Raw genomic sequence first — 22956 nt, 5'->3', positions numbered from 1 at the left:
AATATATGATAATGTATTATAATAAATTATTTATTTAATTTTTTTTAAAAAAAGGATAAATAGTAAATCGAGTCAAGAATTTTACGATAAACTGTTAAGATTCTTACCAGCTAAGTTGGTTAACACTTTCATTTGTTTTAATGTTAATACTTTAGTTGACACCTTTATTTGTTTTAATATTGGTATTTAGACGGATCGATAAAATATCAATTTTGATTGTATCATTGTAAAATATCAAAAATACTAATTTTCAAATGTAATCGTGCATTGTTTTTTTTTAAGTCATTTTTTTTAATATGTTGTAAATCAATGATAGGTTTTTTCTGATGCTAAACGTTGTTATAGCAAAAAATAATGAGTTTTAGCATTAGTTTTCTCTCTTTGTACCTTGTCTATGCATTGTCATGAACATTATAATGATTGAAACTGCCATTGTTTCAGAATGATGTTCCCATCTGCTAACTGGATTATACTTAACAAACCTATATATTTTAAGTGGGCAAAAGGGTGTGTCTCCGTGCATGCAGAACTAAAGAGTAGGTCATGTAGAGTAGCTGTAACCAGAAGCTCATATACATATAAAACTTGGTTGCAGATGACTATTGAGACCAAAATGTGACAAATATATGGAGTTAGGGTCACCATAAGCCCAATCATTCAAAGCATACAACTCACAAGCTCATAAGGCCTTCTTGGTATTTGCTCAGCAGTTGACTTTAGGATGCTGCACCTCAACCTGCAACCAGAGTCCTCTAAAATAGGAACCCTTTCTTACACAGTACACCACCTAATTCTAATGTAAGCAGTTGTTTTTGTTGCCATCCATATTCCTAAATTGCTTTTCTCATGCCAGCAGCTGTGTTTGTTGTGCCACCCATGAGAGTGGATGACCCCAGAAAGATTCTCCTCTGTGCATTTAGCAGGAGGAGATCACACTGCATCAGCTCCTCCCTCAAATCCTTCAGGTGGGAGCATAAGCCACATCATTCACCCCTCTTTGGATTAAGCAAAGGAAAGCAACATTAGCCAGCAAACAAGTGATCTGAAAAGTACCACACAGATTCCAATAGTGCAATTTTTTGTCCATAGCACTGCATAATGCTTGAATTCTATATAAAAAAACTGATTTTTATAATGGATTTACTTTCCCCAATCTTGAGTTCCATGGCTCTCAGCTCGTGATGTTACGACGATGTGTGATTGTAGTATTCCAAGGAAGACAATGACTTGCCCTTCCTGCTTGTGCTTAAGAGACCCTCCGAGTCTCACATGCTTGCTTATGTGGTAGCTCTACTTCACAAAACCTAGAAAGGTGTCTTTTTTATCTCGAGTCTCCGGTCTCCATACTCTCCCCCTCCCCACCTGCCTCAGCTGGTCTTTCTTGCTTACTCTGTAGAGCTACATCTGCTGCTACTCCTTCACACCTCTCCCATTCCTCCTCCCTGTCTTGATCTTTACCTGCTTCCCTACTAAAACCCCCCAAAACCCTCGTCTCAGATCTCTCCCACACCAAACCTCTGGGAGGGGGAAAAGAAGCAGCTTGCACGGCCTTCTTTGGCTTGTTTTACCTTCGTGTGGCCAAGAAAGAGGCGGAAAGCAGGGAGCTTTTTCTTGTCCTTGCCTCTGTTCTGTTGTCTCTCTTGTTTGCATCCTTTTCTGTGGAGAAAAGAAGGTGGGAAGTGGCGGAAATGGCAGGATTGGGGGTTCAGGCGGCGTTGCGGAGCAGTATCAGTCTGGAGACCACATGTGGTGCTTTGCTCCAAGAGCTTGAGGTTCGAATCTTTGGCTTTCTCAGTGCTAATGCTGCTCTTTCTTTCCCTTTCTTGATTGGATTCCGAAGGTACTTCTGGGTTCCAATGTTACTATTCTGGGCGGATTCATCTCTGCAGGTGTATTTTCTGGTTCCGTGTTTCTTGATTTCCTTACGTTTCAGGGGATACTGGGTCTATGGTTTCCTATTACTGGCCAACTTTGTCGATTTGCATATTTGTTTCGTAAAACTTATGGATTAGAGGAACCCTAATTTAGAAATTTAGGATTTTGGGGCTTGTTATACACATTATGTCCTAATTTGCCTTCTAAGGTTTTTCAAATGAGAATGTATGGATACTTGTAGTGTTTGTTGGGAAATTTCAAATGCTTGGTTCAACTTATTGGATGTTCACTGTGTACTAAGTTGTTGACTTTTGGTTGGACACTGATAAGGCCATGAATCTTTGTACTGTGAACTTGTGAGAACAGCACATATGGACAGAGATTGGAGAGAGCGACGAGGAGAAAGACCACATGCTATCGGAGTTGGAAAAAGAATGCATGCTAGTGTACCGGAGGAAGGTTGACGAAGCCAGGAGTGCCAGGGCACGCCTCCATCAATCTTTGGTTGCCAAAGAAGCGGAGCTTGCATCTCTCATGGCGGTACTTGGTGAGCAGAGCCTCCAGCTAAAGGTACTAGCCCTTTTCTGCTCCTTGTTCTTTTTGTCACTGGGCTATTAAAGGGGTTCTATTTGCTGATTACTGCCCTTTGGTTGCAATTCTATATGTTGGTTTTTATTAGCAGTTCACAATCAACTGATTACTCCAAGCTGCATTAGCTCACCATCTTGCTATCAACTCAACCGAATCTTAGTCTTGTTTTGGCTCAATGACGTAATAATTTACCCTGGCATAGACAGGGGTAGTTTACAGGAATTTGCTATAAACTTAACTAGGGGATTCTGAGCAGCTTATGTCAGGCAAGCTAGAAACAGCATTGCCGTACAATAGTTCACTCCCTGCTGTAATGGTTTGTCCAGTAAACTATGTCTTTGTCTTCCCTTTTTAAAGGAAGAATCTGCAAAGGCAGTAGTTCATTATGGTTTAGACATAGCTCAGACATCACAAAGTGTTTTGCTGGAATTAGATATGAACTCGAGCCGTATGGAATTCGTAAGCAGTTTGCATCAGGTGAGGTGAAGATACATAAGTTTTCCTTCCATTTGTTGCTTATGTAGATATACATATTGGATGTCCCTTCTAACTGTGCCATTGTGGAATCGGATATGATTCTGTTGCATTTTTATGACATTGATTTGGTAGTCATCCACCCAGGTGATACATTTATTAGGAAGTTAGGGAAAACATACTAAGAGTCAGTGAGAATTTTGATATGTGATTTCATATTTCTTTCAAGAAAATCATTTAGTTAATATATTTATGATTTTAGGGAATGCTTTGTAAGATCTTACTGACATTCTCAGCAAGATTTGGTAATTTAGTTGGTTGTTCATTCATTTTCTTCCCAAACTTCATTCGTCACATAACGGTTACCAGTATAGTCATGGATTCTGTTGTTCATTAGACTAAAGGCAAGTGTTTTTGCTTGTCAATGTGAGAGCACATTGCTGCTCATAATTTCTTTTAGTACAGTTATGGGATACATTTTTTACAGCTGTTGACTGCTTACCAATATTCTGTATACAGATGGAGAAATCTAGATCATTGAAGGAAAGACTTGCTTCAGTTACCCCTCTTTTGGAAGATCTCAGGATGAAGAAAGAGGAACGAGTCAAGCAGTTCTCTGATATACTGTCTCAGATTGAAAAGCTCAATGCAGATATTACAGGATTTAGTCACCAGTATGACTCTCTAACTATCGGTGTCAAGATTGAAGAACATGATTTGTCAACAAGGAAACTCACCGAGTATCAAGCAAAGCTACGAAGTCTCCAGAAGGAGAAGGTATTAGTTTAGTTATTCATCAGATTAAAGTTTTCAAGTTATTTCAACTGAACTTAACTCTATTCTTAATGTAGTTAGGTGAAATTCAACACCTGGCCATGCTAAGAATCCCCTTGTCTTTAATGCTCTACTTGACACATCTGCTCTTGTTCATCTTTCAAACATATAAATGCAAATTAGAGGCTCAGAGTCAACGAAGTTACATAATTGCCAATCCTCCTATACATGTAGAAAGGAGATGATGTAGAAGGTTTTAATTATCAGTCCAGTATCAGTTTCAACAAACTTTTAGAGTGATACAGAGGATGACTATGACAATATACAAACCTAGATGGGTCTACTGCTATTAAATTAGACTTATCAAGTTAATGTATCAGTTTTCCCATCAAGTCAGATTTTGGCCAAATAGTCTTAAGAGTGACCTAGTATTGGAGTATAGTGAGGGACTCAAATTAGAATGAGCTACCTGTGGATGAGGTTGGGCCCATATCATGGCATGGAGTCATCACTAGGCTCACCATTTGAAATTGGACTTAGACTATGAGTTTGGTCATGAGCTTTGATACGGGCATCAAGCCATAAATGAGGGACATTGTGATACCTCAGTTTGATCCCATATTAGAAGTAGGAGGACGGTTATGAAGGCAGATAAGGATTAATGGGTTATTATAATTTATTATGGTTCTAAGCAATTTGGGCCTTGGAATTTCAGGTTTATCAAGTTAATGGGTTAATTCTCACATTAGGCCTTATCATGATAATAAAATATGTCTCACTTCCAATATGAGATTAAACAATGGTGTCACACCAAACAGTATACCAAACTATACCATTTGGTATCACTGAAAAGATAATACAAAAGGACAATGAACATACTGTGATTGGTTGATGTTTGGTTGGAGCAATAATTGTTGATTAGCACATATATTCCAATCAGCATTTTACACCATGGATGTAGCAAAGAATAGCAAGGTTGTGGACAATTACAAGTGCTCCAACATAAGCATACAAAAGTGTTCCATTAATTATGTAAATTATGAGAGATCTTATTTCGATTAAATTTTCTACTTTAATAGTTTGGTTTTACTTTTGCTCTTAATTTTTAATTATAACTTGTTAAGTTTTTAATTTTGACTTCCCAAACATTTAAAATTTCAAATTACAGAAAGATGATGGGTTAAGCTATAGCAGTTTTTGCCAATAATGTTAATTACTAATGGAGTGTTTGGATGCATATTAGGTAAATTATTGATATAAATTAAGAATAACATTGATGGACTGCCACTTGTTTGTAAAATAAAAATTTTCTTTATTTTTATCCAAACACAATATTGCAAAATACACGTTGATAACACTAATATGATCTTTTATCATATGAAGGCATTTAGATTGTATTTAGGCACATGTCAAAGCAAACCATGAACATACTAATGTTAGTGTCCTCAGTAATGATCTTTAGCTGATCTGTTTGGCAGTCTTTATTAATATCTTCGTATCAATTTTTGTCCAATAGTGTTCTATTTTCTTAGTGTGACACTGCTTACTCTCAGCTATATTCAGAAATCTGAGAGTATATTCATTACTTTGGCTACTTTGTCAACCATTTTTTCCCATATGTTTATTTAATAATTCATGTTTAGTTAGCATTATAATACTTAAAATACTATGATTTTTGATGTACCATTTCATGCACATTTACAAAGAGCTAAATATTGGGATTCTGTGGAGTAATTTTAGTAGTCTCATTTTTTAACTATGAGATTAGAGGTGTTTCTTGAATTACTAGATGACATATGAGACTTTTCAAAGCAAGCAACAATGCTAGACACATGACTATTTTTCAGTTCATGCATGTTTGCTATGATGCATGTAGTATTATCTCAGCAAATTTTCAATTGCACTATCATGATGCTGACCACATGACTGATTCTTCCAGTCTGATAGGCTTCATAAAGTTTTGGAACATGTAAATGAGGTGCATTCTTTATGTGGTATGCTTGGAATGGACTTCAGGAAGATAGTGGAAGAAGTACACCCCAGTCTGCATGAGACTTGTGCAGAGCAGTCCACCAATATTAGTGATGCCACACTGGAGGGCCTATCTCAAGTCATCCTAAGACTTAAGACTGAAAAGAAGATACGAACTCAAAAGGTAAGTAGCATCTTGAAATCTTAATTATATATAACCATTGTCATATGTCTATAGTCCATTGTGGGCTGCAGCTGCGAGATGCCGTTGAATCACTTAAAAATCTATGGGATTTGATGGATTCATCGGAAGAAGAGAGGAAGCCTTTTGAAAAAGTGGCGACTGTGCTTGGATCCTCTGAAGTTGATGCCATGTGTTCTGGTGTATTCTCACTTGAAACAATCAAGCAGGTTAACATTTGGATTGACATTTCTATGCATTACTGTCTTGAGAAGTTGTTGAGGTCATCATTATTTTTTTGACAGATAGAAACTGAAGTCGAGAGGCTTAAAAAACTGAAAGTTGGTAGAATGAAAGAACTTGTTTTAAGGAAAAGGTCAGAACTAGAAGAGATATGCAAAAACACACACATTGAACCAGATATGAGTACTGCACCAGAGAAGGCCTGCGCACTTCTAGATTCTTGTATGAACATGCTTCTTCACATCTTTTGCCATACTCAGTGTAGTTATAGGTGTTTGCTTCTCTAACTCCCAGACTTCAATTACGCTTTTATCTGTTTAGGCCTTGTTGATCCTTCTGGACTTCTCACGAACATTGAGACACAGATCAGAAAAGCTAAAGAAGATTCTGTGATGAGGAAAGAAATTATAGACAGAGTGAACAAATGGCTCTTGGCATGTGAAGAAGAAAATTGGCTTGAAGATTATGACAAGGTAGGAAATTCTGCTTCTCCACCATATTAGTGTCTGAAACAATAGGGGAAAATGTCATGATAATATAACACACCTGTCCTCTTCATAGCCGTCCTTATACTTTTTTTTGCTGGCTGCAGGACGTGAACAAGTATAGTGCCGGAAGAGGTGCCCACTTCAATCTAAAACGTGCAGAGAAGGCAAGGGTGACTGTCAGTAAAATTCCAGGTATTTTTGTTGGTTTAATTACAGTATACCTGAGCCATATATATATATATATATATATATATATATATATATATATATATATATCATGAATTAACCATTGTAAATTCTACAAAATCTTTTGCAGCTACTGTTGACAATTTGACAAGCAGAATATTTATTTGGGAGGATGAGAAAAATATGCCTTTCCTATATGATGGGGTGAGACATGTGTCTTTTCCTCTTTCGTTAACATATGAAATGTTTCCTCAAGTTCTGAGTATTGTTTGCTACTGCTTGTTCCAGGTGCGCTTGGTGTCCGTTCTAGAAGACTACAAACTTAAGAGACAACAAAAGGAAGAGGAAAAACGAAGATACAGGGTAAAGTTTGGTTTTATATCACCAATGGCCCCTTTTTTTTATTAGTTCTACATGCAAATTATTATATTCATTATTGCAGGAACACAAAAAATTACAAAATCTTCTCCTCACTGAGAAGGAAGCAGTTTATGGATCCAAACCTACTCCAAAACGGAGCAATAGTTTCAACAGAAAGACAAATGCTTATCAGGCAAACGGGAATGGCAACGGCTTCATGACTCCTTCACCGCGACGAATTTCTGTTGGCAGTGCAACTCCTGAGCTGCTCACGCCACGCTCGTACTCTGGCCGTTATAATAGCTACTTCAAGGAGACAAGACGGTTGTCCGCTGCTCCACTGAATTTTGTTGCTGTATCCAAGGAGGATACTATATCTTCATTCACATCCATCGCAGGTTCAGAAGTTGGTTCTCCACCTCTCAGATAGCTGCAGGTCTGAACCGATTAACATCATAATGAAGTAATTATTTGAACTGTCTGGATCTGATCTGGACAACATTATGCCGGCCACCTGTCTATCAATTTCCACTAACATCAGTTTCTATTTTCTTTGCAGGAGGGAATATGCATCAGCTTTTGACTCTACTTTCCCAAAACTGGTGCTTGTAACAATGATTACATTTGTGCTAAAATGTCTTCATTTGTGTCATCGAACATTAGGATTAATATGTTGAGATGTAGTGCCCTGTGTAAAATTTACTAACTAGGATGGGGATCTAGCAACTAACTTGCCGGCTCTGATAGGCCTCTCATTTGTGGTTACTCCATCTTTGCTTAGAGAACTCTCATATGTACATATAGTGTAGAATGAACATCCAGAATACTGTGTTTCAGATTTGGGATGGAGTTTTATTTCGTCATGTGTATGCTTCTGAACAACATCTAAGTGCATCGGATCCATTAGGGAAGGAATCTGACAGCATGTAATAGACACAAACTCGTGGAACTGATGCTGTACTCTTTTGTCAGTGGTTTATGATGGTTGTCATGGATTTGAAGTGGACCTGTGCTTGCATGTTCATTAATGCTGTTCTTATCAGATGGTGGTATGGAACAGCTCAAGATCATTATCAACATGGACAAGATCAGATCTTCTACCTTTGAACAGGTTGTAAACCTATGTGCTTGTGAATTTGTCACTCTCAGGATGTGTCATCAAATTTGCACTGTGCTAATCAAACAACTTGCACACTGAACCATACTGTTCAATGAGAAACTTGAGACCTCAGCAGGATACTGCAGCAATAGCTGGCTCTTAATTGGTAGAGGGACCAGAACACAATAAAGGCTGCCACAGTTCGTCACTCATGGATTTAACAGAGAGGTAGAAATGCTCACTAGAACTGATCTGATGCAGAGTTGGGAGGATGATTCTAACCATGTAGCAGCAACAGACTACTTCAAAGTAAATGCTCATTGATGGATGTTCAAGGACAGAAGTCAATGCCCGAACCATGACCACACTTTGCTACATGAAGAGAGGAAAGAATTGGATCCAAGTGAGGAGAAGAGAAGCAAAGCAAAGCAAAGCTACAAGAAGAAGTTAATGACAGCAGCAGAGGAGAGGCAGACATGGTGCGTTCTTGACTTCCTTCATTAAGTACTTATAAATGTAGAGCCTGACTGATCCCTGTGAAGCAAAAAAAATTGGGCTGTCCTGAGACTCGCACCACCACCACCTCCACCTCCACCAGCAGCAGCAGCAGCAGCACCACCACCACCAGCACCACCAGGGGAGCATTCATGGCGAGCTAACCAACAAAAGAAGACCCACTTCAATCCCCATCTTGAATGCCACATCAAAAGCCTCGAGAGTCCATCAGACCCCAGGCAGTTCAAGGAAGGTGGTGGTGGTCGGAAGAGAAGCACAGACTTTTAATTCTCTTCGGAGCGTCGTCAGACGTCGGGACAGCTCAAGGCAGCCTTTATTTGCTGAACTGTGGTGCCGATCAAGTTATTGACCGTCATTACCGACTCCAAGTTGAGCTTCGCCGACGGCAAGCTACTCATTAGTATCTGAAACGCCACGGTCACCAGCGAGCCGGCGGAGCCACCCATCGGATTCGAGCTGGACGACGCGCCGTAGCCCCCAGCCGATCGCCCGTCCGGTAATATGGTGAAGCCTGACGGCAGAATCGGTACGTAGGACGGATCCTCTCCGCTCATGACGATGTTGATGGCCGGCAGGTCGACCGGAGAATAGACCACAACCGAGCCCGAAGCATCAGTGCAGCACTCTTGGAGTATCAGCATCGTGTTCTGCCCAGAATTGAGTCCCTGTTCATCCACCACAGTAAATAGACCATCAAGAACTTCTGACAGAGGTTGGCACCCAAATTAAATTCATCTACACTTGAATAAGACGAGAAAGAATGCATACACGAAGAAGAGAAATGCAGTTTCCCGGATGTGAACCATTCGTGATATGAGCCACCTCTTGTACAGTGTTTCCGTTCGAGAGAACATCCCACTGAGAACAAGAAGAAGACGCAGAGAGTTAAAAAGTGTCCTTCGATCGAGAAAGATAGAACAGCAAAGAAGGATGTCTGCAGAAACCTGAGTTCGAGTTCGTTCATCCTTGAAGAAACTAAAGATCCTCTCAGCTGATATAGGAAGCCATATAGAGGTTGCTGCGCTGAGAACCACTCCATTAGGCTGGCCGGCATCTGTGTTCTTGTGAAGCGTAACCCTGACTCCGACATCGTTTACCCCCGAGAGTGTAGTCCATTTGTGACCATTCGATGCGCCGACGTTGGCACAGAAGTTGGTCACCATCCTCTGAGCAAGCTTCATCATGCTCCTCTTGCCATCGGGAGAGGGAGCCACTGATTTCCACAGTCGGAATCAGAATCAAATAGCAATCTTAGCTATCTGCTGTGCGGATTCTGAACGCTCCTTACCTCCGATGTCTCTAGCTGGAATTCCGGCGACGTTCAAACAAGCAAACCTCTCACACATTCTCTGGAGAGTCGCGAGCCAGCGCTGTGCTCCGAATGCCATTCCACCGTCTATAAGATCCCTGAAGAGTGCGTGAATCGGATTCTTTTCTTCGATCTCCATGTGTTCGACCCAGGTTACCTACATCGACAATTCGGTAAGGGCGAGAAAGAAATCAGTAGATCATGCACCATGATTTGGATCACCTTAGAATAGCCATTGGGCATTTCCTCGATCAAGCAGCCAGAAGGAAGCCTCCTTGATCGGGAAGAAGGTGCGAGCTGGTTATCTCCGGGAAAGTCCACCGAAACATCAGCCACCGCCCACACGCTGGGCTCTATTTGCTGGCAATACCGCAGGAAGCAGAAATCGCGAGTAGGAACGACCGGCGAAAGAACCTGTAGCTCCTCGTACATCTGCACGCCCTTTGGATGTATCAGTATCGCAGAGGAAGTTAATTGGATTCAAGCAGAAGAGCTGAAGAACTGTCGTTACCAACACCAAAGATCCACTTCTACTTCCAGCCATTCCAGCCGCCAGGACTTCGACAGTCCTTGCCTTGGACACGATCGTCGGGAACAGCTCTCCCCACTTGCTCTGCAACGAAATCCAATTCAGAGGTAGAAGATCAAAGGAGAACTCGTTTCCTTTCAACGAGATTGGAACTTACTGCGTCCATGAACATGTCGACCAATGTCACAGCATTCATGACCACAAGAGCTGAATCCCTCGATGCCTCGACTCGAGTATCTGAGAACCTGAGCTGCCGAGCTGACCTTTGGAACATCCTGTCGTAGGTTTCGAGTTGGAGTATGTCCCTTCCATCGCTGCCCGACTTCACCCACAGGGGTTCATCGGTCTGCACCACTCTGATGACTTCCTCCATTGCACCGGTGGCCATCTCGACCATGAGAGGCTTGTCAAGCTCCGACATTGATGCTGGAAACGGATACGGAAATGCCGAAGACGAGCTCTGGCACAGGAGATCGAGATCGAGGGAAGGGCTTATCCCCGGATGACTGTATCCTCCAACCGATAAGTCTAGCGATGAGATCGACATTGGCTGAACTGGAGGCAGCTGCGTGATGGGCCTTCCCAGGTACTTCGATGCAAGACTCGAAACGCGATCGAGCTGCAAGGATTCATTCGCATGGATCAAAGACAACAGTATCACATTAAATGAGTGTGTTGAAGTATGTTTGTTTGATCCTCCACCATCAAAATGGATTAATGAACTCATCGGCTGACATACTTAAAAGCCAAAGAAATAGAACGACGACAGCTCTTTTCGATCCAATTCATTGAAAGATGGGATGACTGACCAAACTATCAATGAAAAGAGATGGATTTTCCATTGTTTCGTTGAAGCTATCGCAACTATACGACGAATGCACGTGTAGGATCGAAAAGGAAGGGAGGTGGAGGTTACCTCCTCCTTCAACTTGGCATTCTCCATCCGCAGATTCTGCTCGTCGAAGTAGGGGTCGTCGTCGGGGGGAGGACCGCCGCAGGAGGGGCAGATGACGTTCCTGAGGGCCTCCCTCATCGCGATGTTCTCGCACCGGATCTTGTCGTTCTCAGCGCGGAGCAAGCAGTTGTCCGCCCGCTCTTGTTGCGCCTGCAAAGACAGCGGCAGGGTCGATCAAACGAGGCAAAGGTCGCTCCTTTTGCTCGCACGCGAGGCGTGACGAGGGAGGGAAGAGGACGACGGGGAGCAGAGCGGTCGCCTTCATTTGCGTCCGGCGGTTCTGGAACCAGAACTTGATCTGCCGCGGCTCCAGCCCCAGATCGCGGCTCAGCTGCTTCCTCTGCTTCTCGTCCGGGTGCGGGCAGACCTTGAACATCCTAAACAACAAACTCAGACAAGGCCCATCGTCGCGCCGCCACGGAACAACCCCACGACGCAAGAGAACAACACCATGACGTCGTCAGACACAGTAAAGACAGCGCGAGAGATAGGAGAAGAAGAAAGAGACGAGAGCATACGACTCCAGTTCTTGAATCTGCCGCGGGGTATGCCGGTGGTACCGCTTCTTCCTCCCTTGTGAGTCCGGAACGTCCTGTTCGTCGCCGGAGTCCATCCTCGCCACCTCCGAAACTCCTCTTCACCGCTCCTATCACGACCAGCACCCACAACAATCTGCTACAGAAGCCAGCCAGTTCTCACCATCTATTTCCGAAACTTGGCGACGTTATCCCCCTACCTTTGGTCCTCAAAGGTGGCACCTTTTTCCCTCTACGGGGCTCCTCTCCTTGCGGCGCTTAAGCGAGAGCCAATTGAGGAAACCGGCGGTGCGCGCATCGCAGATATCGCCAGCAATCTGGGCGAATTCGCCCCCTCCCCTTATTAAGACGCACCGAGAGATTCTACCACCGAGAAACTCTCTCTGCGTATGTGTGTGTATTTAAAGCTCACAGTAATTGACGCGATTTAGAAGGACGGGGCTTTAAAGATGTTGGATCTTGAAGGCATACTATATCATCTCCATATATTTATTATCAGCAGATTGCAAGAATATACATCTGATTCTTTTGTTATATGCTTCTCCAAATGCCAGTTTTCTGGTTCCGATTTATCATCATCTGGTATTGTTTCTTCTTCCTATTTTCCAATGCATTTTCTAAAGCCAAAAAAAAACAAGTTCTGGCAGAAACATACAACAAAAGGTTCGATTTTGATTATGATTTTGGTCTGGTTATTCTAGTGGAACAGTACAATTTCAAGAATTAAAGACAGGACAGCAGAGCAGAGACGCAGACAAGAGGAAAGAAGCATGAGGAACGGTGAGCTTCCTAATCTGCCAGCTCTCACCCCTTCCCTTCTCTCTCACGTCTGCTGTTACAATTCTCCGACTTGGAAAATGCTGATTACACACCAACACCGCACATATAATTGCTGATAAGGAGAGCGTAGGAACACAGTCTGATCTCTCTCATGTGGGAAGTGGGAAGCTCTGCTTCTACTCATGCAGTGAATGCTAGCAATCAAGATTACTTGTCAGCTGAGCAGAGTTATGATGGTTATGTGGTGGTACAATTTCTTTCTCCCTCTGCAGCTGAAATTACTGCTGCACAACCATATGATGACCGGCATCCTGAGACCAAATCAGGCCGTAAAGACACCCTGTTTGAAAACTTAGCCTCCCTTCCTTAAATACCAGGAGTTAGAGATCTTTAATACCTGCAGCTGTTTCCGCTTGCTGCATGCCAAGGATGATGTGGAGGAAGGGAGGAGGGTGAAATGCTATGTCAGCAGCACAGAGCTAAAGCTTGCCCCCCTTTGCCTACTGTCTCCCCCAAACCCGGAAATCCATGGGAGTCAAACCACGCAAGATCTTGAGCTGTGTCATCTGATTTGTGGGCTCCAAAGAATACAAACAAGAGAGAACATATCTTGTTCCTTTTTCTTCTTGAACACCATCCTCTGACACTAACCAGATCGATTCCCCATGTTGGGCATGGTAGTGTTTAGTCACAGAAGCCTCCAAGAACTTTGAGAGCCGTCCAGGTTTAGGAACCACATGATGGGTACTCGTAGTGAGAGGAGTGCGCATGGGACTACCATGCACAAGACAAAGGAACCACCACTGTTCCGACCTTTCTTCTCGACTTGTTCTTCCAGCTTCCTCCCTTGGCCTGCTGTCACTGTCATTAGACTTTCCAGTAACCTTTTGTGTACAAGCAGTAGAAAGGCTGTGTCTATGGATTGGGGAGTGGGGAGAGAGAGAGCGCGAGTGAGAGCGACAGCTTCATCTGTCTATTTGAAGGCCGTACTTGGGTGCATTAAAGCGTCATTCATGGCCGCCGGTCGAAGGTTTGGTGGTCGAGGTCGACCCAAAAAATACATATCCACCCGCGGTGGAGACCCTACGAGTAACCTGCTTGCCGATTGGATCCTCTCTGGAGCCCACATGAAACAAGAATTCTCGTCTTACCTAACCGGATTTACACGCCGGAGCTACCTTCTCGATGAAGACGGGGCCCAGTGGACTGACACGGCAGGTACGCCGTTGGGTATTCGACGGATTGATCGAACTCATTCGTTGACCGACCAGATCTGCCTTGTGGATATACCTCACCGACCCAATTGGTAGGTCAAACCATTAAACGAGCAATTAATTTGGTTTTTTGGGATTTAATGCGCGATCTTTGTAGTTCGTGCACAGTACCAAAGGCATCTGAGGCCGTCCACTCCTCGATGTTCGCACGTGCCACGCATGACCGTTCGTCACAGTAGAATGAACGGCTGCGATCGCAAGTCACGCTCGCATCATCCCAAGTTCCAATCTTGATGCAGGTGGCATAGGCAGGGCGCTGTAATATGAATCGATTTATCTTATTAATGGCATAGGATAATTAATTTATTCGACTTGTAAAATATAACGATAATGTAAATATAAAAATATTAATTTGTCGGGATATAGTCTTATTTATAAATAGCAAAAATCTATATTTCCCCTTTCCCCATTTCTCTCTCCATCACCACAAGCAAATCCCAAGCGACGTCTCTCTCCGAAGGTAAGACTTCTCTTTCTCCCCGTCTCCTCTTCTCCTTCGATTTCCTTTACCAGTTAAAAGGAGAATCTATTTGGCAACCTCTGATTTCTGTTTCTTTGGCATTCTAACAATCTGATTTTTCACTCTTTCCCCCTTCTAAATGAGCTTTCCAATATACTGATCTCACGTTGAAACCCTAGTGGCTTCAATCTTTCCTTTGCGATGATTAGGGTTTCTTTTTGTCGTGATTCTTTCTCAATTTCGGGACCTATTTTTTGTTCTTTGATGGGATTTTGATTTTAGGGTTTCTTCAAGGCTGCCTCCTTTTTGGTGTTCTTGGATGGGTGTTTATCCTATTTTTCTGCCGTTTCGTCGTTCGATCTGTTCAGTTGAATGGTTTTGATAGGAACGGCGAGGTGATGGCAATGTGGTAGACGGGATGATCGAAATCGGTGGAAGAACTTGATCTTTTGCCGAGTCGGTTTGGGGTTTCTCCGCGGACTGTAGCTGCATCGGTTGGAATGGATGAGGATGGGGGGTTGGGCATTCGGAATTGGGGCTACTATGAGCCGCCTTCGAAGGGGAACCTTGGCTTGCAGCTCATGTCCTCGGCTGCGGAGCGCAACACCAAGCCTCTGCAGTCCGGCGGAGGATTCTTCCATCGGGATTGCAGTATCCCGGAGCCATCCGTGCAGATGGATTTTGGGAGAGATGGCTGGATCCACCATGGACGAGACAGCAATAAGATCCTTGAGATGCTGCCGGTGAATCACCATCACCATCACCACCATTCCCATTACGGCATCCTTCATGATCCTTCGGTCACCCAGAACATCCAGATGTTGCAGCATCCGGAACCACCCAAGGATGACAAGCTTCCGATGATGGATGAACCTGTTGGTAAAAATGAGACTCCTTTAAAGAAGAGGGCCCAGGCTCGCCCCCAAAAATCATCAAAAGCTAAGAAGCCAAAGAAAGTAGCAGCACCGAAAGATGAGACCACTAATGGTTCTGTGTCACATGGGAAATCTAGTAGGAGCTCAGGAATGGTCATTAATGGAATTACCCTCGATATCTCAGGGATCCCAACGCCGGTTTGCTCTTGCACAGGCAAGCCACAGCCATGCTACCGATGGGGCGCTGGAGGCTGGCAGTCAGCTTGCTGCACCACCAGCATTTCGATGTACCCCCTCCCAATGAGCACCAAAAGGCGAGGGGCGCGCATTGCCGGCCGGAAGATGAGTCAGGGGGCATTCAAGAAGGTTTTGGAAAAGCTCACTGAAGAAGGCCATAACCTGTCTAATCCAATTGACTTGAGGCCTCTCTGGGCTAAACATGGCACCAACAAGTTTGTGACAATAAGGTAAAATGGGCAATTGTTGGTTGCCATATTTAGGTTTCACCTCTGCATTTGGTCTTTGCTCATAATATGTAAGAAATCTGTGTCCTTCTGTGGAGGTCCCTTGAATAGGTTGTAGTGCAGTCTTTATCAGGAATGTTTCATGCTTTTTGAGGTTCAGATGCTCAAATAATCTCTTCGTCCTTTTTCTGCAGCTTGTAGCTTTAAGTTCACTGGTGCTATCCAAGTCGAATGGCTTTTCAATTATTATAATTTCCATAGTTTGTGATGTAAAATTATGCCCTATTTAAGTGTTAGTTTGTCATGGTGGAGAAGCTTCAGCTTCAGTTGAGAAGTCCTAACCTGTGACAGCTGCAACTTATGTTGAATTCTTGAAAACTTGTTTGAGGTTAACTTCTTGCAAACAAAACTTCCTATAAAGAATTGGCAAGGTTTGAATTTTGTTTTAATTCCGTAAGTTATATTATCTTTCTTGAATTGTTTAGGCCATTGTTCAATTTTTCCTTGGTTTAGTAATTGGAACTTGTTTATCCTTTGCATCGCACAAGATATATTATTAGGTTCAGTTCTATGATGTTACCTTATGTGGTTAAAATAATATTATGAATGTGGGAAACAAAAAAAAAATCCAATAGATATGAAAAAATTACTGAATTGTATGGTCTCTTATTTTCAAGTAGCTTATTAGTTTATATACTGGAAAATTGAAGAATGAGGCTTCTCTATTGCTCTCAACCTATGGAGGCCTTGGAGTCTCGTAAGCACAGTTACCTATAACATGAACACTTACAAATCTATTTTTTAGTGCTAAGTGTAGGGTTTGCCACTAGGTTCAAGATTAGTGGGGGTAAGAGTCGTTAATTTGTTGTTTGGTTTGTGGTATATGTTAGATCATTCTTTGAACTTACTACACTATATTTATGTCTGCTTTACCAAGTAATTAACTATTCATGTAATTGGTTCGATAATAATCATAGTAGAGGACCTCCAAATCTAGATGCTTATTAAACTTTTCTTATCTATTTACTACTCTGTTACTTTGAGCATAGATAAATTTTGATGCCTCGATTTAGTTTAGATTGAAAGTGGGTAGATAATTTATATTGGTGGTTCTAAGGCCCAAAAATTAACTGGATCAGTCTTTCTATCGGACTAGGCTAATATTAGAGCTACTCGTTGACAATGCTGGAGAGACATCACTTGAAGCCACCATTGAATTGGACATCACATGTTACCTGCTGATAAAGTTTATGTGAATCAAATTTAAGCATATAAAATATGCGTCATTATTGATGAAGATATAGGTTCTGATAACCTAAAGGTTTATTTTGCCAATTTTATGGATGCAATTAACAGGTCATTCCAGTTTCTGAGATGTGTTTTCTCCATTATTATTGTGTTTATAGAAAAACATTTTGGCTTGGCATTGTGTGGTTTCTGCTTTTGATATACATAGTCAAGGTAACTTGGGTGGACATAATCAGTGCATCTTATCACGCTCTTTCTCGACACCAACAATAGCTGATCACATCACTATTAAGTTGTTCATATTCATCCCTCCTTTATGAGGTGGTTCTAATCTGGCATACAAGAAGCTTTTTTCACCAAACTTTCTGATCTCATGTTTGACACAACCAGTTGAATTTTTTGTGATGGCTAAAATGGATACATATTTTTATAAAGCGGATCAGTGGACAATCTCAAGACTCTTTTTATTTGATTTCTTGAGGTTCTTTCCCAACTATTGCCTTAAAATGATCCGAGGTGGACTTTGTTTTAGTTATTGTTTTTGTCCAATTAAGTTCCGATGTCCGACCATTCTATGCTTTTGTTGCTTGGTAAAGTTCTTTCCACCATCTCCTGAAAAAAATGCTGTTATTGACCAGACTGTAATAGCGATTTTCTGAAAGTCCTTTAGGTTCTTCAAACCTTCCAACTTCATGGTAATTTTCATCCTTATTGCCTTAACAATTGTATGTTTGTGCTGGTTGTACACTTGATGAAAAGGTTATGTAATATGTAATTCCATGATTTTTTCTGAAAGTTTTCTTTGTTTTTGGTGCTTCAAACCTTCCAGCTTCATTGTTATCTTCATTTTACTGTCCAACAATTATATGTTTTCAAGTTTGTTTGTACACTCAGACAAAAGAATCTTGTTATGCCATGATATAACCTTCAAAATCCTATTAGCACTTATCTTAAAGTCGTTTTTTTGGGTGCTTTAAACCTCCCAACTCAATTTCAATCTTATCCTCCCATTTTGGTTTGTGTTCAAAGGATGAGTCTGATTTGTGGCTGATTTGCTTTTACAGTGCAAATGAAACTGCTTCTCTCTGTTCTTGATCTTGGTTTCTTGATATGTCTTTGTAGGCAGTATTATATCATCTTGACAAGGTTCAGATTCAATATGAGGACCACTTTTTTTCTCAATTTTGTGTTGCAATTAAGAGTGAAACCCTTGGATTTACTGAATGTGGATTGATTAGTTGATGGTCTTGAGGTATGCCTTTGTTTGTTTGGCATTCAGAGATGACCATCTATTAGATATCAAGTAATTTAGGTATGTTTTCAGATTCTATAACTTGCTAATAGTTTACCTAAGAAGATCATATGGGATGATTTGAATTGGTTTAAATTGGTGTGAATCGACTCAGATCACGACAATACCAAGTGTTACAGCAAAGATGATATGAAATGGAGTCAGATTGAATCATTTGTGGATAAGTTCTTGCCATAATAAAAACATCAACAATCATAATTATAAAGCTTAGACAGTGAAGGATGGATTCAATTTTGAATATTAGAAATTAAAGTATTCTCAATTTTTATTTATTATTAAATACATCTGAATTTTCTCAACAACTTTTAAGTTTTCATAATTAGTCTTTTCTATCATTCTCCTTAATCATATTGTAAAAATCATTTTTAAATATTATCTATTAATATATTTTGATATAATATATAATTATATTTCGTGGCAACACATGAAATTATTTTGAGATCAGAGGGTAAAATAATAAATAAATGACTATATATTAAGTGCATTTCTTCTCCTTGATAGTCCCATTTGGTTGTTGCTTGTTGCTCTTCGTCCCAAATCCTTATCGTCAATAGTACTAATTATATATTATATCATGTAATTAGACTTTTTTAGTATTTTATTTTTTAAATTTAAAATTTTAATATTTAAATAGTTATGAAGGTAAAACATCTAGCTTCATTTACTCTAATGTTATTGGTTTTATCGACGGAAGTATAAAAATGATAAGCAAAAAGATAATTTTCATGTTCCAATTACGTTTTTCATGGTGACAAATGATGATATTATTATATGTTATTGATGACTATTGTAGATGAGAAGAGAGATCAGGACGATACAAATATAGCTCGATAATTGTTAACGAGGGACGCCGATGTTGATGTTAAGTATCAACATCTATATCATTCTCTTCCTTTTTTTTTTTTTTTATCTTATTTTTCGTTGTCGCTCTTTCTCGTTATCTACCTCAGTCATTTATGGTCTCCAACAGTTATATCATTCGTCGTTACTAGAAATATTATTAAGATATAAAAATTATTTATTATTTATTATTTTTATGCTTCCATCGTTAAAATGGATGACATTAGAATAAATATTGATGTTTCGTAAATTATTTAAATCGGACGGGATTACTAAAGTGGTGGCGGTATAATCTGTAATTAGCCCCCGCCAACATCGATCGATTCCTGTAGCTTAGTCTCTTTCTCCTCGATCGCGCCACACCTATCTCCATCGCACGGCCGGGCCTCGGTTGATGGCTACAAATGTCGCTTTCCGCTCTCGTTCATGGCCTGTCAAATCCGATTCGGACAAGGGTGTTCTTCTTGCACCCTCTTCCAACTTCTCCTAGGGCTTCCGACCCCCAGTATGGCCGTGGAGCATTCAAGATCTTGTCGGTTTTGTGCAGCCGGCGTCGATGACATGTTTTACGAGGCAGGAGTGGGAGAGACAGCTGAAAGAACAAGCTCGTGATCAAATACCTCGTGGCGACAGGCTACGCTCGGGTATTTTTTTTCTCATCGTTTTCGGCCGATTCTTTCTCGATGTCGATGGTGAACGTCTTTCTGCATTCTTCCTTTTTCTTCTTGTTGATTGGAGGATATTGGTCTCGCGACTATATCCGTTTGCGTGGCTGTGAAAAATGCATTGCGATCTGGTGATGTCGAGGACTCGATTGCGGAAATTAATCGTTTGAACCCTACGATATGATGCGTTGGCTTCCTCACTATGAACATTTACATGTAAGTTTGGATCAACTAAGCAAATTTGATGGTCTGTAAAGTGGCATTTGTCGGAAATGGCTTAACAGTTTGTGTTTGGTTAGCAAAGCGTTTGGCATCTTGTCCTAACATGAGGATATTGAGAGAAGAATACCAAGATGATTAGTCCAAGAGGTCTAGGAATCAGGCTTTGTGCTCTATTGTACAAGAATGCGTTTTAGGAAATCAGATCGATCTGATCTTGACTTTTCCTTTCTGGGAATAACATCTAACAACAACACCCCAGGATGCTTAATACTTGGACTCTGGATTGGTGATGATTCTTCTAGTGGAATCTCATGTCAACTCTAATTGGTACCGCCAAACTATTTTTCTCTTTGTTTTAAATTCAAATCATTTTCCAATTTGTGTTTGAAGTAACATCTGCAGTCTGATTAGAACAATATATTGTGCTAGTCTTGAAACAGGATTTGTAGGCACTGGTAGGGTTGCTATTCATTTTAGTCTTCAAAACCTTTACAGAAAAATCTAACTTTGTAACAGTTTCAGGTTCAATTAAACTCTTCTTTTCATGACTATGTGCAATCATTTGAGATCATAGTTATGTATGTTGATGCTGCTCTGAAATCTGATATCAGGTCTAGATCAGCAGAAGGTAATATTGGGAAATTCTTGCCTTTCTCCTCACATTGTTTACACATTCTTGACAGATATTTGTTGCAAACCTGCACCTTTACTTTCATCTAGATAATGTCCGATATACATTCCGGATAGAGCTGGAAATGAGTCCATCGAGATAGTGACAAGGGTATATGGAGCCGACCCAAACCTGAGTTTACCTACCAGTGATCTGCACAGCTAGTGGATCAGATGATGGTGATTTAAGTTGAGCTATGATCCATTTAGTGAAATGAAGGTCAACTTGTGGTCAGAGACATGTATATTTGTGACAATTACCCTTTTGTGCTTGTACCATCTTCATGCAGATCTTTGCTTATCACACCCTTACATTTCCCTAATCTTTAATTTGTAACCTTCTAATTCTGGATTGTTTATGGGTTTCATGCAGCTGGAAAACCCCGAATATTTTGGAAAGCAACATAAGAATGCCTACAAATATCAATTTGCAAATTGTAGTGTGAGTCAAAAAGTGGTATTCATGATTACAAAAGCAGAGACTAGCAGCAAGGAAGACAATTTGATTGGATTGTCATTCAAAACATAGTCTTGATGGTTCATAGCATGGCTGTTCAGCCATACAAGTGTGATGCCAAAGATATGAGGGTTCAGAATCATTTGCAATGCTTCCATATACATTGCTAAATGCACTAGTCTTTTGATATTTGTGCCATGAGTAGGTCCAAAGCCTAGCGGCCTGCTGAAGATGTGATATGGCCTCAATACCAGCTGGATAAGAAGGCTGCCTTTCCACACATCAACAACATGGCAGCAGCCACACCTGGAGATGGTTCATAGCATGGCTGTTCAGCCATACAACTAAGCACCATGCAAATAATATGAGAGTTGAAAATCATTTGTAATCTTTCCATATAGATTGCTAAATGCTCTAGTCTTTTGTTGACATCATCAACGTTTGTGTCATGAGTAGGTCCAAAGCCTAGCAACCTGCTGAAGATGCTGATATGGCCTCAACGCAAGCTGGATAAGAAGGCTGCTTTTCCGCACATCAACAACTCGACAGCAGCCACACTTGGAGACCCATACGTTTCGTGGTTTTAATCAGGTTTATTTCAGTGGTTCTTTCTCTCGAGATAACAAAGGAAACAATGCTGCAGTCACTTAGTGAAGTAGCTTTGGCACTCCAGGTTTACAACTATGGATGTATCCTTACAGTGCTGAAATATGGGCTTTTTTCTGGGTTGCCAAGTCTACTTTTCACTATATGCCTCCTGTTGAGTTTTGGTTGTCTTTCTCACCTGCCAATTTCATTCTCAAAGTAGAATAAGAAGCTAGTTCTAGTTTCAAAGTGGCCGAGTTGAAGTTATCGGGGTTGTTTTCCATTGGTCCATTTTATCAATTGTTTTAGGTTTTGGTTGTCTTTCTCACCTGCCAATTTCATTCTCAAAGTAGAATAAGAAGCTAGTTCTAGTTTCAAAGTTTCTTGGTCATATTGGCCGAGTTGAAGTTATCGGGATTGTTTTCCATTGGTCCATTTTATCAATTGTTTTAGCCTATCAATTTCTTGTTCCCTGGGTTTTTCTCAGATGCATCTGGGGAAATTTGGAGGGCGTGCTACTTGACGGCATCGGTATGCTCTATCATTCTGTTTATCAAATAGTAATTTAGATGATGTATGAACATAAGTTCAGCATAGTTTGGCCATTGAGGTTTGTCAAATCCTGCCGTAACACAGTTTTCCTCTTTGCTCATTTCAGGGACAAGTAAAATATGCTTTGATGATGACATGGGATGAACATTTTCATCTCGTTTATTCATTGCATTAGTTGCGGTACCCTCAAATAATCAAAGCTGTTGTTCTTGCTATACTTATTGCTGTCGTTGTCATTTATGGCAGATATAATCACAGTCGGTGCCACACAGGGCCAGAAGATGTGAAAAGCAAATGATGCCGTCAAAGAGCTGCACATGCAAAAGACTTGGTCCAGCCACAACTTTAGCAAATCTCCACATGCACGAGACTACATGTCTGGCAAAGGCGAAGCGCAGACTCTCTCTCAACTAATCCCGGCCGAGGTGAGCTTTGAATAAACTACAATAACCAATGTCGTTTATTT

At 41.1% G+C, this 22956-nt stretch overlaps 3 protein-coding genes across 4 annotated transcripts; 2 read left to right on the top strand and 1 right to left on the bottom strand.

Moving 5' to 3' along the window:
• Positions 1 to 1217: 1217 nt before the first annotated feature.
• LOC135651680 (65-kDa microtubule-associated protein 6-like) lies at positions 1218 to 8006 on the top strand. The gene is made up of 12 exons (XM_065171978.1): positions 1218 to 1772; positions 2242 to 2445; positions 3460 to 3717; positions 5654 to 5869; positions 5941 to 6096; positions 6172 to 6331; positions 6431 to 6582; positions 6702 to 6789; positions 6914 to 6987; positions 7072 to 7146; positions 7226 to 7579; positions 7703 to 8006. The coding sequence occupies exons 1-11, from the start codon at positions 1689 to 1691 to the stop codon at positions 7571 to 7573; spliced, it is 1815 nt and encodes a 604-aa protein (XP_065028050.1). The 5' UTR covers positions 1218 to 1688; the 3' UTR covers positions 7574 to 7579; positions 7703 to 8006.
• Positions 8007 to 8905: 899 nt separating this feature from the next.
• LOC135651679 (homeobox-leucine zipper protein ROC8-like) lies at positions 8906 to 12356 on the bottom strand. 2 transcript variants are annotated; one of them, XM_065171977.1, is made up of 10 exons: positions 12070 to 12356; positions 11811 to 11928; positions 11513 to 11701; positions 10754 to 11215; positions 10579 to 10680; positions 10290 to 10499; positions 10047 to 10224; positions 9703 to 9971; positions 9527 to 9616; positions 8906 to 9423 (listed from the first exon to the last, which is right to left on the bottom strand). In XM_065171977.1, exons 1-10 carry the CDS (start codon positions 12162 to 12164, stop codon positions 9043 to 9045), a joined length of 2094 nt encoding a protein of 697 aa, XP_065028049.1. In that variant the 5' UTR covers positions 12165 to 12356; the 3' UTR covers positions 8906 to 9042. The 2 variants fall into 2 exon arrangements, with proteins under 2 accessions (XP_065028049.1, XP_065028048.1); XM_065171976.1 differs by having other exon boundaries at positions 10290 to 10508; positions 12070 to 12204.
• A 2139-nt stretch (positions 12357 to 14495) lies between these two features.
• Positions 14496 to 16192, top strand: LOC135650426 (protein Barley B recombinant-like). The gene is made up of 2 exons (XM_065169744.1): positions 14496 to 14601; positions 14987 to 16192. The coding sequence occupies exon 2, from the start codon at positions 15102 to 15104 to the stop codon at positions 15945 to 15947; it is 846 nt and encodes a 281-aa protein (XP_065025816.1). The 5' UTR covers positions 14496 to 14601; positions 14987 to 15101; the 3' UTR covers positions 15948 to 16192.
• Positions 16193 to 22956: the final 6764 nt, after the last annotated feature.

Source organism: Musa acuminata, chromosome BXJ3-10 (assembly GCF_036884655.1).
Source record: "Musa acuminata AAA Group cultivar baxijiao chromosome BXJ3-10, Cavendish_Baxijiao_AAA, whole genome shotgun sequence".
NCBI lineage: Eukaryota > Viridiplantae > Streptophyta > Magnoliopsida > Zingiberales > Musaceae > Musa > Musa acuminata.
The sequence above is the reverse complement of the archived record's forward strand: the minus strand, read 5'-3'. Positions and strand labels throughout refer to the sequence as shown.